The sequence below is a fragment of the Gopherus flavomarginatus genome, chromosome 2, assembly GCF_025201925.1.
Source record: "Gopherus flavomarginatus isolate rGopFla2 chromosome 2, rGopFla2.mat.asm, whole genome shotgun sequence".
NCBI lineage: Eukaryota > Metazoa > Chordata > Testudines > Testudinidae > Gopherus > Gopherus flavomarginatus.
This window is the reverse complement of record NC_066618.1, coordinates 3804278-3817571: the sequence shown is the minus strand read 5'-3', so window position 1 is coordinate 3817571 and position 13294 is coordinate 3804278. Positions and strand designations below refer to the sequence as shown.

Sequence of the window (13294 nt, the reverse complement as noted above, 5' to 3'; positions counted from 1 at the left end):
GCATGTTGTAAGTGGCAAGGGTGGGGTGGGCTGGTAGCAGGTACCTGCATGTGTCCGCAGTAACCCCCTGCTTTTCCTGACCAGGGAGGCCTCTAAGCTGTACAGCCGCTGGCTGACTTACTTCATGGCGGTGAAGTCCAACGGCGGGGTGTTTGTGCGGGACTCCTCCCAGGTCCATCCGCTGGCTGTGCTGCTAATGACTGACACTGATATCCATGTCCGAGGTGGGTGCTACAGCTGGTTTCCCCAGCTCTCCCGCTCATGCTACTCCCCAGCGCTGCCTTCCCACCTCTGCTCAGTCCCTGCCTGTGGCCGCCGAGGGGTGTAAACTGAGGCATTTGTCCGAGCAGGAGCCCTTGCTCCTATGCCACCTCTCCCCAGTAGCTGCTGGCAGAGAGACCCCTTCGAGCACTACGGGGTCAGTGGTTACTTACCTATGAACCGGTGTGCCCGTTCCATCCAGCTGCTGGAGCCCATGCTCCCAGCCGTCCCCTGCATGCTCCCAGGTCTGTGTCCTCTGCCACCTGCATGGTAGAACTCTTGCTTTGGGCTGGATGCTGATAAGATGGATACACTGTGGCTTTTGGACCATTCCCTTCTGGCTGGCTTAGAGCCTGAGGCGGGAAGGGCTACCAGACCCCGACAGTGTCTGAACAAGCAGGTATTTATGAAATCTCATGCTCGGCAGCTAATGCTTCACAAGCTGGTCCCAGTTCCCCACAGCTCAAGGGCCTGACTTGTGTGGATACACCAGCAAGAGGCGGACCGTGGCTTCTAGCCTAAACTTTGTCACTTGGTGAGTGAGGTGGGGGCTGGAGCTGAGGAACAATTTCTCCTCCCCAGGGAGATGCAGCTTTATCACTTCAGATGTAAACAATACCTCAGCAGGCCCCAGGGTCTGTACATCCGTGGGAACGTAACTTCCTGTTCATGGCTATTGTGGCTTTTCCCAGTCCCTCTCCCAAGGCAGCAGCCTGGAGTGAGGTGAGGGTAAAGCCATCAGCGATGTGCTGGGCCCTGGTGAGCTGCTTCTCCCTGTCCTCCTGTCACGTGTGCACAGACCTCGAGCTGCTCCTTCCCAAAATGTGTGGAGGAGCCTGAGTGCTCTAGCAGGTGAGAGCACAGCGTGCAGAGGGGATCCCAGACTTTGGCAAACAGAGGGCAGGGCGTGGGTCTGCACCAAGTCCTCCTGCTCCAGCGGCAGGGGAAAGGCTGAAGTGCATTGTGACATGCTGGGCCCAGTCAGCTCCATCCTGCTGGTTAACTCCACTCAACTGCTCCTTTCTTTTCCCCCAAGACGATGGCTGGCGGGCGACAGTCTCTCTGACTGACAGTGACCTTCTGGTACTGGAAGGAGACTCGTACACGATCCGCCTCTTGCGTGATTTCCGTGTGTCGCTCTCCAAGATGGTGGAGACCTGCCTGTGTTACGAAATGTCTGCCATCCCGGGGGACCTGCACCATCAACACAGCCAGCTGCTCGACATTCTGGTGGATCTGCTCAAGGGACCTCCTGGCAGCTTTGGCGCCTAGACAGAGGTGGAGGATTGAGCATGGGGACTTGTAATTTGTATAAAGGTGTTCACAAATGTTTATTTAAATAAAGTTCTATTTATCCCTTGTGAAGTCATCTCTCTCCATCCTAGAAGATCAGTGTTGTCAGAATCTCCTGCTGTTGGCTCCGGGCATGGTCATCGTGTAGGAGGAACCAGCGTAGCCCTGGCGTCGGCCGCTGCTGAGACACAGAGAATGGACTGGAAGTGCTGACGCCCCCGAGTTCAATGGAAAGCCACTTCCTCTCTTCCAAAGGTCGTTGTAGACCCTGAACTGGAAAGCGATTGACACCGCTGACTCCTGCAACGTTTCCGTCACCTCCACCCTGCGGGGTGTGCCCAGAGCAGCTCTCCCCAGTTTGAGAGCTGCTCTCAGCTTAGGAGGAAGATGGACTTTCAGCTCATAGCTGTGCCTGCACTGAGGGTTGGGGCCAGCCAGAGTGGAGCTGGCAGCTCTGCTGCAGGGTGGTGGTTTGTCGTCTTAATTTTCCACTTGCTGAGCCCGGTCTGAAGAGGCAAGAGGGAGAGCGAGCCCTGGAAGGGGCTGGACCCGACATTCCATGCAGAGGGCATCTCTGAGCCTGTGGCAGCTAGAGGCGCTTTCCTGCTGCACAAATCAAGCTCAGTGTTGGCATTAGGAGTGTGAGATGTCGTGTAGTTTCTATCTGCCTGTATTTTTGTCCTTTTTTGCTTTTTATTTTTTTAATTTCTTGTTCTCCCTCTGTCAAGGCGGCCAGCTCCCTGTAACCTATGCAACCCATAAAGCGATTGCAGAGGCCACTGGTTCTGGCAGCCTGTCTCCTTGAGTAATGCTGTTCCCTGTTTTTCTATGACCTGCGCCCAGGAGGGTTCTGTGACTAACGCACAACGTTCTGAGGCGAGAGCTCTGATCCCAGCTCTGTCTCCGGTCTCTGGCTGTTGATGAAGATCGCAACCTACCTCACAGGGCTGTTGTGAGGATAAATTCACTAATGTCTGTAAAGTACGAGAGACGGGTGGCTGGAGAGTGCCACAGCTGAGCAGGCACTGAACAGTTGCACTGCAGATGCTGTGTCTGTTATGAGGTGCAGGCAAAAATCCTGTATCATAACATGGCAGGTGCCCGTGGGCTAGTACAGGCAGTGCTACTGCTGATTTGCCCAGCAGGGAAATGAAAGGTGGTCACTGGACTTGTGATTTGTTTTTATTTCTACTGCTCTTTGTAGCTAAGAGGAGACTGGCAGAGGCACTTGTGTGATGGAAAGAGGTGGGAACCATTCCTGACCTGGCACAGTCTAGTTTATGTATGGGGCACAGTATTGTCACTGGGTCCCCTGTTACCCTTTTAATGAGAAGCTACTAGGAGCTCCATCCTCCCACATGGGAGCCAGCAGCTTTCTGTGTATGGATTAACTACAGGAGCGAAAACTAGCCTGTCCTGGCCTTCAGTGCTTTCACTGGGCTCTAACTGTAGCAAAGACATGAAGCAGCCCCTGGCTATTGTAACTGAAGTACTCCACCTGGTGTAGTGAAGATGGAATCGCTCTGCTCTAGCTATGGGCTGAAGCACAGGGGCAGAGGGTGGGAAAGCTCATGGGGGGTGTCTACAAGGGACCAGATGTCATTGTTGGCAGTGAGCTCCAGGTAGAGGTTACTTTGGCTTCAGCCTCTTTGAGTAGCAGTTGTTCAGAACTGCACCTGAGGGAGGGGCTGTCCTAGGCAGCCTGGGGGTCCTGGAGCCTGTAGGCAGTCGTGCAAAACTTTTCATCTGCATTTCACTTGCTTGAGAGGTTGTCACAATGATTTGAGCAGTGTTTTACGTTCAGTCTGTACAATAAACAGTGTGGATTTTCCCTTCCAGCAGGTAAAAACCCTAAGCTATTGTCTAAATGGTTCAGAACAGTGTGATATTGGGATCTTCAGTGGCTGTCATGTGATACTGGATCTTTTTACAACAGTAGATTAAAGACAATAAAAAGGGATAGAGTAGTGACCGGTTCTGTCCTTTATTAACCACTGTATCCAAAGCTGATTGTTCTCTTGCGACAGCCTGCAGCCAGACAGCCTAGGCTATGCCTGCCCCATGTTCTTTTCTTTTGCTGCATCAGTGACAATGGGAGGAAAGAGGCTCAGCACTGTGATTTAATGGGAGCTTTGCCTATCTGTGCTGCAGGCCTGGTGTTTGAGCAAGAGCACGTGTGTGTGAATGGAGCCAGTACCCTATTGCCAAAAGGTTACAGAGCTCGGGGTGGCTTGTGGTCTCAACCTGATTTCCAGGGTAGCAGGTAGTTTTGAGAGAGGTACGAATACTTGTAGTGTGGGATTGCAGGGGCCCTGATGCATTGTAACATCTCACCGTAATTTCAGTTGCTGGGCCTGGTAGCTAGGGATGGCCTGTGCTACATAGGGCATCAGACTAGATGATCTGGTGGGTCCTTTCTGGGCTTAAATTCTGAGTGACAGCACTCACCTCCCTTATTCCTGATTCATTTCCAGTTTTCACACAGACAATGCAGCCTCAGGCCATTGTTTTACCATGTTCAGCTGAGCCACACCTCACCTGGCCCTCCCAGCCTAAGGGGTCCAGGTGCAGAGGAGGCATAAAGGCAATTCCGTAATTAGAAGTTGCACTTGCAGAACAGGAGGTTTAAGAACAAGGTGGAGTCAAACTGCTGTAGGCCTTCAAAGTGGTAGACACTTGCCTGAGCCATGACTTACAACCCCAGCTAGCATGTGTTGCCAACAGTGTTCCTGCTCTGCAAGCAAGTTGGACAGTGTAAGGACCTAAGGAAGAGATTTCAGTCACAGCCTTGCCACAGCCAGGAATGAGCCTGTTGAATGGCCAGAGGAGTTTGCTCCTCGGCTGTTTACTGGGCCCTACCAGCAATTTCAGCCTGTTAACTGATTGCAATCCTTGACCATGCACAATGCAAGAGCTGCAGAAGGGCCCCTAGTCAGAATGCTAGCACAGTACAGAAAGCTGACAGGGACAGCTAAAGGCCAGGCTGAGGACAGATACATAGCAAGCCTACTTGGCCTTCTGTGAACCTACACGGTATAGTGAGGTGTGGGGTCTCTAGCTTCCTTCTCCATCCTAGGCACTATCACCTAAGCCAGTCTTCTTCAGTGGGCAACCCCATTATCATCTATTGAGCCTCCTCAGGCTACAGCTGCACATAGCTTGAAGAGCAGCTGGAGCTTGTCCCATCCAGAAAATCCTAGCCCTCAGAGGGTGCTTGTCTTGTGGGAGAGAAAAGGGTGATCTTACTGCAGTCAGGTTCTTCTACTGTGCCCATAACCATACCTGTGTTACCCTAGCCTTGACTATCTAGGTCTCTTCCATTTGTTAAGGGCTCGCTATGGATTATGGGTCTTAGTGACACTGAGGGAGTGTTACTCAGCAAGTGAAGCTGGGTATCACTCCCAGGTGGCTCCATAATCCTCACAGAAAAAAGACCAAATAAGATCAGGCAAAGATAGGAAGGACCAAGCCCCACCCTGCTGTGCTTACATTACATCATGCTGGTTGAAGGTTTTAAAACCAAGAGGCAGGTAACAACTTGCATAGGCCTCACAAAAGGAAGACGAGTGAAGCCATTACAGCAGGGGTCTCAAACTCAATTTACCTTAGGGCCAGGACCACTCATGCTGCCCTCCTCCACCCCCCCCCCAAAAAAAAAAACCTCTGTCCCCTTGACTACTGCTCTTGGGTAGGGGGGTGGGGTGAGAGGTTGGGCTGAGGGAGTGTAGAGAGGCAGTGCAGGCTCTGGGAGGGAGTCAGAGGGCAGGAGGGGGTGTGGGGACCAGGTGCAGGCTCTGGGAGGGGGTTGGAGGTGCAGCACTTACCTGGGGCTCCAAGGCAGGGCAGGCCAGGGGCCTCCACTCACTGCTGCCCCCAGGCACTGCCCCATTGGCCTCAGGGGCGCTCAGAGCAGGGGCAGTAACCTGAGGCACAGCCCTGCCCCACCCCTGGGTTGCAGAGAGGGGCCAGCAGCCACTTGGGCAAGCAGGCAGACACCAATCAGCTCCACTGCACTGCTGGAGCCCCAGACAGGGGAGGGGCCAAGCGAGAGACCCAGCCCCAAAACTGCTGGAGCCCCACAGGCTGCAGATGGCCCCCAGGCCAGGAGTTTGCATTTACAGTCAGGCTGAAGAGATCAGCTCTTTCCCCACAGCACAGCGCACTAAGCCTGGCCTGGATAAAATAAGAGGAACTCAATGTGGGGAGCTGGAGAGGTTTCATTTGGGCACCACTCCAGGGCTTTGGGATCCAGATGCAGGAGGTGCATAATTGAGTTTCTAAAACCAGCTCAGCCCTATTTCTGCCCCTCGCCTTTCTTCTAATTCTCCCTCTCAGCCTGATTCGCAGCAGTGCTCGACCCCCACAGCTCACAGGTGGAAGAGTTGCAGATGCTCATCATGTCTGGAAATCTGGTCACTGAGCTTTAGGTCTCCAAAGCACTTTGCCAACGTTAAAGTATCCACAGGAAGCAAGATTTGCACCATTTCCCTTTCAGGAAACTGAGACCAAGGTACGGTAAGTGACTTGCCAAAAGTCACAGAATTAGGGTCACAGCTGGGAGTCAAGACTCAATTTAGCGGAACAGCAAACTGGAACCTCACTTTGTATTTCCTCTCTGCTCCCCACAGCACAGGCAAAGCAGCTCCTGTTGAGAAGCAGCACCAGTGACACTGAGGGAAACCTAACAGTCCATTCTCCTGCCACCCAGCCAAGCACACCACAGGCCAGAGGACTGTTACACTATCAAACGTTGGGCTCCCCAGATTAAGCCATTTATACAGCACCATCAGTGCACATGGTGCATTAGGATCTAAGAGATCCCCATTTCACGCAACTAAATTCTATTAGCTGTGGAGGTCAGTCCAGAGAAGAGGGGAATATGGAGGCTGAGTGACCGACTACACGTAGCAAACAAGATCCCTCTAAGAGCTGGAGCTGCTAATATTGCAGAAGAATGAATGTAGCCTGCTCCTGCCTCTGCCCGTGGTGGATTTACTCAGCAGCAGACTAGGATTAACCCACCATCCAAAGAATGGGTGTGTTTCCTAGAAAAGTATCAGCCCCCACCCCACAAAAAAATGCAAATTCACACTGGTGCCAAGGTTGAACATCTAGAAGCTTTATTTCAATCCTTTACAATAGTAAGAATCACAACGTCAAATCAGGAAATGTTGCTAATGGAGACACCAGTCTTGTACAGTCAACAAGGAGGGTGAAACAAAGGCAGAAGTAAACTAGTACGAATTCACTCCCTGCCATCAGTACCAGGGATTTGCACTCTCCTTCTAGTATTCTACCACCTCTCCCAAGTAGCTGGAGTCTCAGACTTTACATCCATGCAATAATCTCCCCCCATCCCCTCCCCATCAGCACCCTCTAGATTATAGAAACACTTGTATCACTCAACATTACAGCAACAGTTGGCTGCACAGTCACTGCCAAAACTGGACTGCTCCGTGCTCTCCTCGGTCATTATGGTGCATCTCAAGTGATGCGGAAGGAGCCTCTGTATAATATTCCTACAACACAAAAATGTTAATACTTAACCTTTAGAGAGCGCCTTATACACTGATCATACCTCACACCTCCACTGCAAAGTAACTATTATTGCCCCCATTTTGCAGATGAGGAAACTGAGCCCAAGAGGTTAAGTGATTTCCCAGGACTACAGAGGGAGACAGTATTGAAGACATGATTAGAACTCCAGTGGTTCTTGCTCCTAGTCCTGTGCTCAGAGCATGCCTGCCTCTCAGTCCACCCCCTCCAATTTCCTTCTATGCTTTTTCCACCATGTACCTATGTTAAGGGATTACTGGGCCTTCAAGTGCCAGAAAGGGAAGTCAGCAGAGGGCTGGAATAAAGGTGTCTTGAGTGATCAGGATGGCATCCAGTGTGACAGAGATTTTTGTGAAAAGGAAAATATATATTGTAGCTAGATCATCAGTGGCAAAGGGCAACAAAAAGGTGGAGGATGCTTTCCACAGCCTTCTTCCATAGTTCTACATTTATCTTGGCTTCTACTGCTTGTCAAACTCCTCCGGGAAGCAAAGAATCTTCCTGTGAACCCCCCCCCCCCGCACACACACTGAAACTGCCCTTGGGTGGAGTGACAATGTCCGTGGGGGAGATCATATCTTTTATTGGATCAACTTCTGTTGGTGAGAGAGAAGCTTTTATGCTCTGAAGTCAGCCCAATACAAGATGCGACTTCACCCACCTTGTGTCTCCAGTAGCCTGGGACCAACACAGCGACACCACCACTGCACAGACTTGGGCAGAATAGCATTTCTTCCACCCCAAGAAGACAACACTGTTCTCCAGCCAACTAACCAGTTACTCCCCCTCCTGAGCCTTCACACAGTGCTCCAGCAAAAGCACTAAGAAGGAAATGGCGTGAGGCTAAAGAGGTCTTGGCCTTTTCCTTCCTTCCATCACCTGTGGTAGAACAAGGGACATCCTGGCAGTTCGAGAATCTGGAAGACACTGAGTAGCCGTGTTTCAATCACGTCAGAGAACAAAATTCTGCTCAGAGGGCACTAAACACACAATGGCTCTAGTCTAGAGCTTCACTCGCACTACGCTGTGTACAGGGGAGGACAGCAAGGGTCAGCACAGAGAACTACATTCAATTAGCAGTACAGGACCAAGAATGACAACGGGAGGCACATTCAGGCTGTAACCCAGCCTCTGGGGCAGGTGCTGCACAGCAGAACACACGCAGCCCCATAACAGCAAAGGCCAATGCAGCCAGACCATGCAGCCTTCTGCTGTTGTGGCCTTGAGTCCATCCACTTCTTTATTTGAATGTCCTTTGTTTTACAGTATTAAAGCCCCACTGAGCTGTGTATGTCACTGATATGCAATGGGATGCAAGGCTCCACTGTCAACTAAACAGTCCCCAGGCACTGAGAAGCCAGCCCCAGCCACTCCCACCGATGCCTGACTGCACCCCTATGCAACAGGCTGGTGCGTTAGAGAGCTCAAGTATGGAAGGTGGAACCAAGAGTCAGCACAGAAAAGGGACCTTCAGGCTCCTGCAGGAGTCACTTTCCAAAGAGCCTATTAACCTCACTGGAGCCTTTCATCACTTCAGCCATTACAGACATCTCAAAGCCAATCCCAGCATTGACCACAAGCCCAGAAAAAGATTCCTTTTCCCCCAAAGGTGAGAGCTGTCATGGCCCTAGCAGACACATTCCCATCTAGCCTTGCCATGGTACAATGGAGCTGCTCTTGCTAGCAGGGCGCATCTCCATTTCCAGCCCATGACTGCCACGGGGCTGCTCAGCGCCAAGACCACAGCGGCAGGTTGCTTTTATGCCCCATTCATCGTGAGTCAAGTCCAATGTAGTCTAAAGTTTCCTGTCAGACGTGCTTATGAAACCCAACCCAACTGCCACCAGGGAAAAGAACACTAACCCCACCCCACCTGTCCCCTGGCTGTGCCAAGCCATGCCAGCTTCCTGCAGATACCTGAGAAACCAGAGGAATTCCCTGCGTCTACAAGGGCATCTCAGACCAGGAACATTTACATTCAAGCCACATTTAATTCAGACTCAACTCACTACTTTTCAAAATGGAATTTATTTACCACATAGTCCTAGGATTAACCCTAACAAGAATACACAGAGATCTCTGGCGTTACGCTGCCTCCTGCCAGTTGAACCCCACTCAACTGGCATCCCAGATGTCTGGGAGGAGAAGCCTGGCTCACAAGAAGCCTTCTGTTTTACATGTGTCATCTGGAGAAGATTCAGCTGAAGAGAGAACCTCTGGCTCCTTCGAGCAGCGCAAGTCAACACGGCTCAGAAGCCTTTCCCCGCACGGGGGCCAATCCTGCTCCCACAGGAGTCAGTGGCTGACTGCAGTGGAAGCAGCATTGAGCCATGAGGGGCAACAGCTCAGCTCAGGAGTTTTCAATTAGCGGGTCAATGTCCCAAATATTTAAAGGCAAACCAGGACTAACGGGATTTTCAGCTTCTCGCAGAGATTTTCCAGCCTGCTGCAGAATAGCTGTAACACTTCCTGCAGTTTTCATTTTCAGGTCTCAGCATAACTCAGCACTTGCTCCCATCCCTCCATGTAGGAAACCAGCGCCATTTCAACCGCACACACACAACTATTCCCAGGCAAGCAATACTTACAGCTATTTCTTTAAAATAAAATACAAAACTTTTAGTAAAATTGAAGCTGTCCTAGCAAAACCAAACTGGTATATCTGGATCTAGTTTAAGTCACCTAAACACAGGCACAACAAGTGTTAGAGAGAAGTGGCACAGAAGCACAGAGAGCTCTTACTGCTCAGCTGAAACCTGTGAGAGTTTGGGACTGTTTGTGCACATTTTGAGATAGGCCTTCACTCTGCTGCCACCTTACGATGCTTTGTAAGCTTATCGACCAACCAGTTCCTCAGAGAGAAGCAATCAAGAGCGACAGGAAGAAGGTAAAACTTAACTCTTGGCAAAACAGGTTTTTTTCTTTTTCTTTTTTTGTAATCTCAGAACATAAAGTACAATGTTGCTATCTGCCTTCCTATCATAGCCCCCAAACTAAACACTCGCCACTCTGTGAAATCGGTAAAAAGGACCATCAGACACATCCTGTCCCTGCGGTCTCTAGCAGCATGCAGTGAGAAGAACGTGGTATTTCAGCTTCCACCTCTCTCCAAGTCATTCAGAAGAAAAGAAATGAGCGTTGGCCACATGTACCTGGAGCACGTGGCTGGATTTTACAACAGACCAGTCACTGCTATCAGCTGCTCCCCCACAGGAACCTCGATCATTAGTGCACATTTCTCAGCTCCTGGGTCTGGAGGGGAGCCCCAAGCCTGGCTTCAGATTACCACCAATCCCAGCATGTGCTGTTAAACAGGAATTTAGCTGAGGCTCCACATACCTGCAGACACAGGACTGAGAGATTGTCATTGGGTGTGCAGCTACCCTACTGCAGAAATGTGCCAGCCAGTGCAGCCCTGTCAGGTCTCCTATTTCAGAGAAAACATCCATTATTGTTTTGGGAAACAAAGTCTGTGCCTTTTCCTGTTAAGGGGATTAACCTTCCCTCTTGAAACCATTTATCTTGCTCTAATACTCCCTTCCTGCTCAATCCCAATTCACAGATTTAAAGAGATCTTGCTGGTGTTTAGAATTTAGTAACAAAACATAGGAAGCATCAGAGAAGGGGCAGTGATATATACCGAGAGGGGTACATGCAGGTGGATGGGTCTCTATGAACATCAGGAAAGATCTGAGCCAGCACCTGCAGAGCCAGAGCAACTGTCACGGTGCCTCAGGGCATCACAACGCAATTCTGCCATCTTACCCTGGGGGGATGCTTGACATCGAACACGTTCTCCTCCCTTACTGAGGTAGGAGGACAGCAAGGGCAACTGGCTATGGGGCCACCTCTTAATCCACCCCCCTGGGAGCAGTCTTTCAATGGACGGGCTGGCTATTACTGGCTTACTGGATATGGTGCTGCCCCGGCTGCCTCTGGCTGGGCAGCCTCAGCCCTACATCTCCAGTGGCCACCTCTCCAGAACAAGGTAAAGGTTGGAGGAAAGAACAAAGAGGGTTACAAGAATATTAACCGCCTCGGGATGGGCCCTCAAAACAAGCATTGAGAGATATAAACAACTATGTGGAACTTTCAAGCACGGGGGCAGGAGAATTTGATGAGCCTAGCAACTTCTCACTGGTCTTAGGGCAAAGGGCGTGTGGCATGAATTGGAGAGGAAAGGTGGTAGTGATGGGGAAGAGGGGAACAGAGGGAGTTTTATGGAGAGAACAGGGTATATATAACAGCCCCTTTCAGGTGCAAATCTGCATTGTTTATTCAATTTTGTATTTAGAGGAAAAAGCACTTACAAGACTAGCAGACCACTTGGATGCAAACTATTACGTTTTAATGTCATTTTATTAGAAATCATGCAAACTTTAATATAAAAAAATACAAGTGCAATAAGAATCTTTGTGTGTAAATACAGATTCCAGGTTACCGTGTCATTGTCAGCTTCCCAAAGAGAAATATTCCCACAAGCAGGGGAGATGTGGGCTCCTCTCCACCCCCCCTACTTCAAGTAGGCCAGCCCCCTTAGCAGAAGTCTGTCTTCAGTTAACTTTGATCCCTGTATTTTGTTATTCTGCTTTTTGCTTTAAAGTTAGTTTGATGACTCAAGACCACCAGTTTTTTTATATACATTTTGTTTCTTTAGTGTCGTTCGCAACATAAAACAAGGAGCTCAAAGCACAATGGTGTGTCATCTCTTGATGAGCCAGGGCTGTAATGCCTTCGTATTGTAAGCCTGCCTACTCTACCCCTCCCAACCCTTCCCAGACATTCAGCTCTCCCTCTCTGGCTCCCCGGATGAGAGGCAGCCTTTCATTTCTTCCCCATCCTTGTCTCCCACCAGATTGCATCTAGCCAGGTCATCTCTTTACCCCTATATTGAACCTTTGTTAAAAATAATACACATCACACTGGATCCCTTGCATCAGAACACTCACCCTGCATTAACCTGCAACACACTGCTCGAAGCAGCTCCCTGGCCTGATACCCTAACTCTGGCCTGATGCCATGGCAAAGAAAAACAAACGGTCTGTGGCTATTCGACATAATAAATATACTTTGCGCCCTTTGTTAATCCCTCCAGGGCTTGGTTATTGACCCCGATAGGAGGTTCTCTAAGCATCCCCTTAGCTTGTTGCAGTCAATACAAGGCGTAGTTGAACTGTTACAGCAAGAGATTTTTTTTTAAAAGCACATTCTTATGCCTTTCCTTTCAGACATGGCTTAATCCCATGAATTTGCTCCATCATTTTAAAATATTTAAAATAAAACAACACAAAGAAAAACAACAGTTACAATTGCTGGATATGTCGATAAGAAGCCAGCACTGCAGCAGCGGTTAATGTCTTTATTCCTATGGTTAGGAAAGAAGGAAAGAGAGAAAAGGAAACTTAGCATGGTCATAGCACAATAAATCATCAACACTTCGTCACAAAAAAAAATGAAACGGTTAAAGTCAACAGTTAAAACAGCCTAATGTGTGTGTATAATATCGATAATCATTAAATAGGAACAGCCAAAACTGAAGCAGCAGGAGGAAAAGTTAAAAAAGAGAAAGATCACAGCTTATCCCCATTAACGCCGGCCTGGCTTTGGCCACTCGTAGTGCAGCCCCACCACTTCCGCCCAAACGCAGCCATAGAATGAGGCTTGGCGCCCTCCCCAGAATGAGAAGTGGCTTTAAGCACATGTTTAGTCTAGAGGTCTCCAGCTGCCTGTCCCTAAGAAACACGTCATTCAGACTCACGCTGGTGTCCTCCTAACAGCAAGAGGATTGGAGGTGAGGCGAGGAAAGGATCCCCTTTCCACCCAACACGGGATCACCAGAGCCTGAGACACACTGGGTCAGGCACAGCCAGTGTCACAATGAAATGAACCTGATTCCTGGGCTGTCTGGGTGAACAACTACCTTTCCCTGTTGATAGACAGCACCACTGAAAGGTAAGCTAGCCCTGCTAAAATGCTGTCCCCTTCCCACCTAAAGCCAAGTGCCAGGTTAAGGGATCCAAGCTGAGTTACTCTGGGAAGCACATGGGAGGCAGGGCGGGTGGGGACAGTCACAAGCCTTGCTGAACAAGCACCGCAGAAAGGTCGTTTGCATGGGGAGCTGGCTGTTGCCGTGGTGACGAGGAGGTGATGGAGCCCAGGCTCTCGTTGACGGATGTGCTACACC

At 50.1% G+C, this 13294-nt stretch overlaps 1 protein-coding gene across 6 annotated transcripts in view; it reads left to right on the top strand.

The window, feature by feature from the left end:
- Positions 1-1626, top strand: part of DHX30 (DExH-box helicase 30) — a 41122-nt gene extending 39496 nt beyond the window's left edge. For 5 of the 6 annotated variants that reach the window (XM_050942445.1, XM_050942447.1, XM_050942446.1 and 2 more), the window contains exons 19-20: positions 85-224; positions 1298-1626. In XM_050942445.1, the coding sequence (XP_050798402.1) occupies positions 85-224; positions 1298-1533 (376 nt within the window). In that variant the 3' untranslated portion in view covers positions 1534-1626. The remainder of the gene's footprint in view (positions 1-84; positions 225-1297) is intronic. The other variant, XM_050942442.1, reaches the window with a different exon arrangement.
- Positions 1627-13294: the final 11668 nt, after the last annotated feature.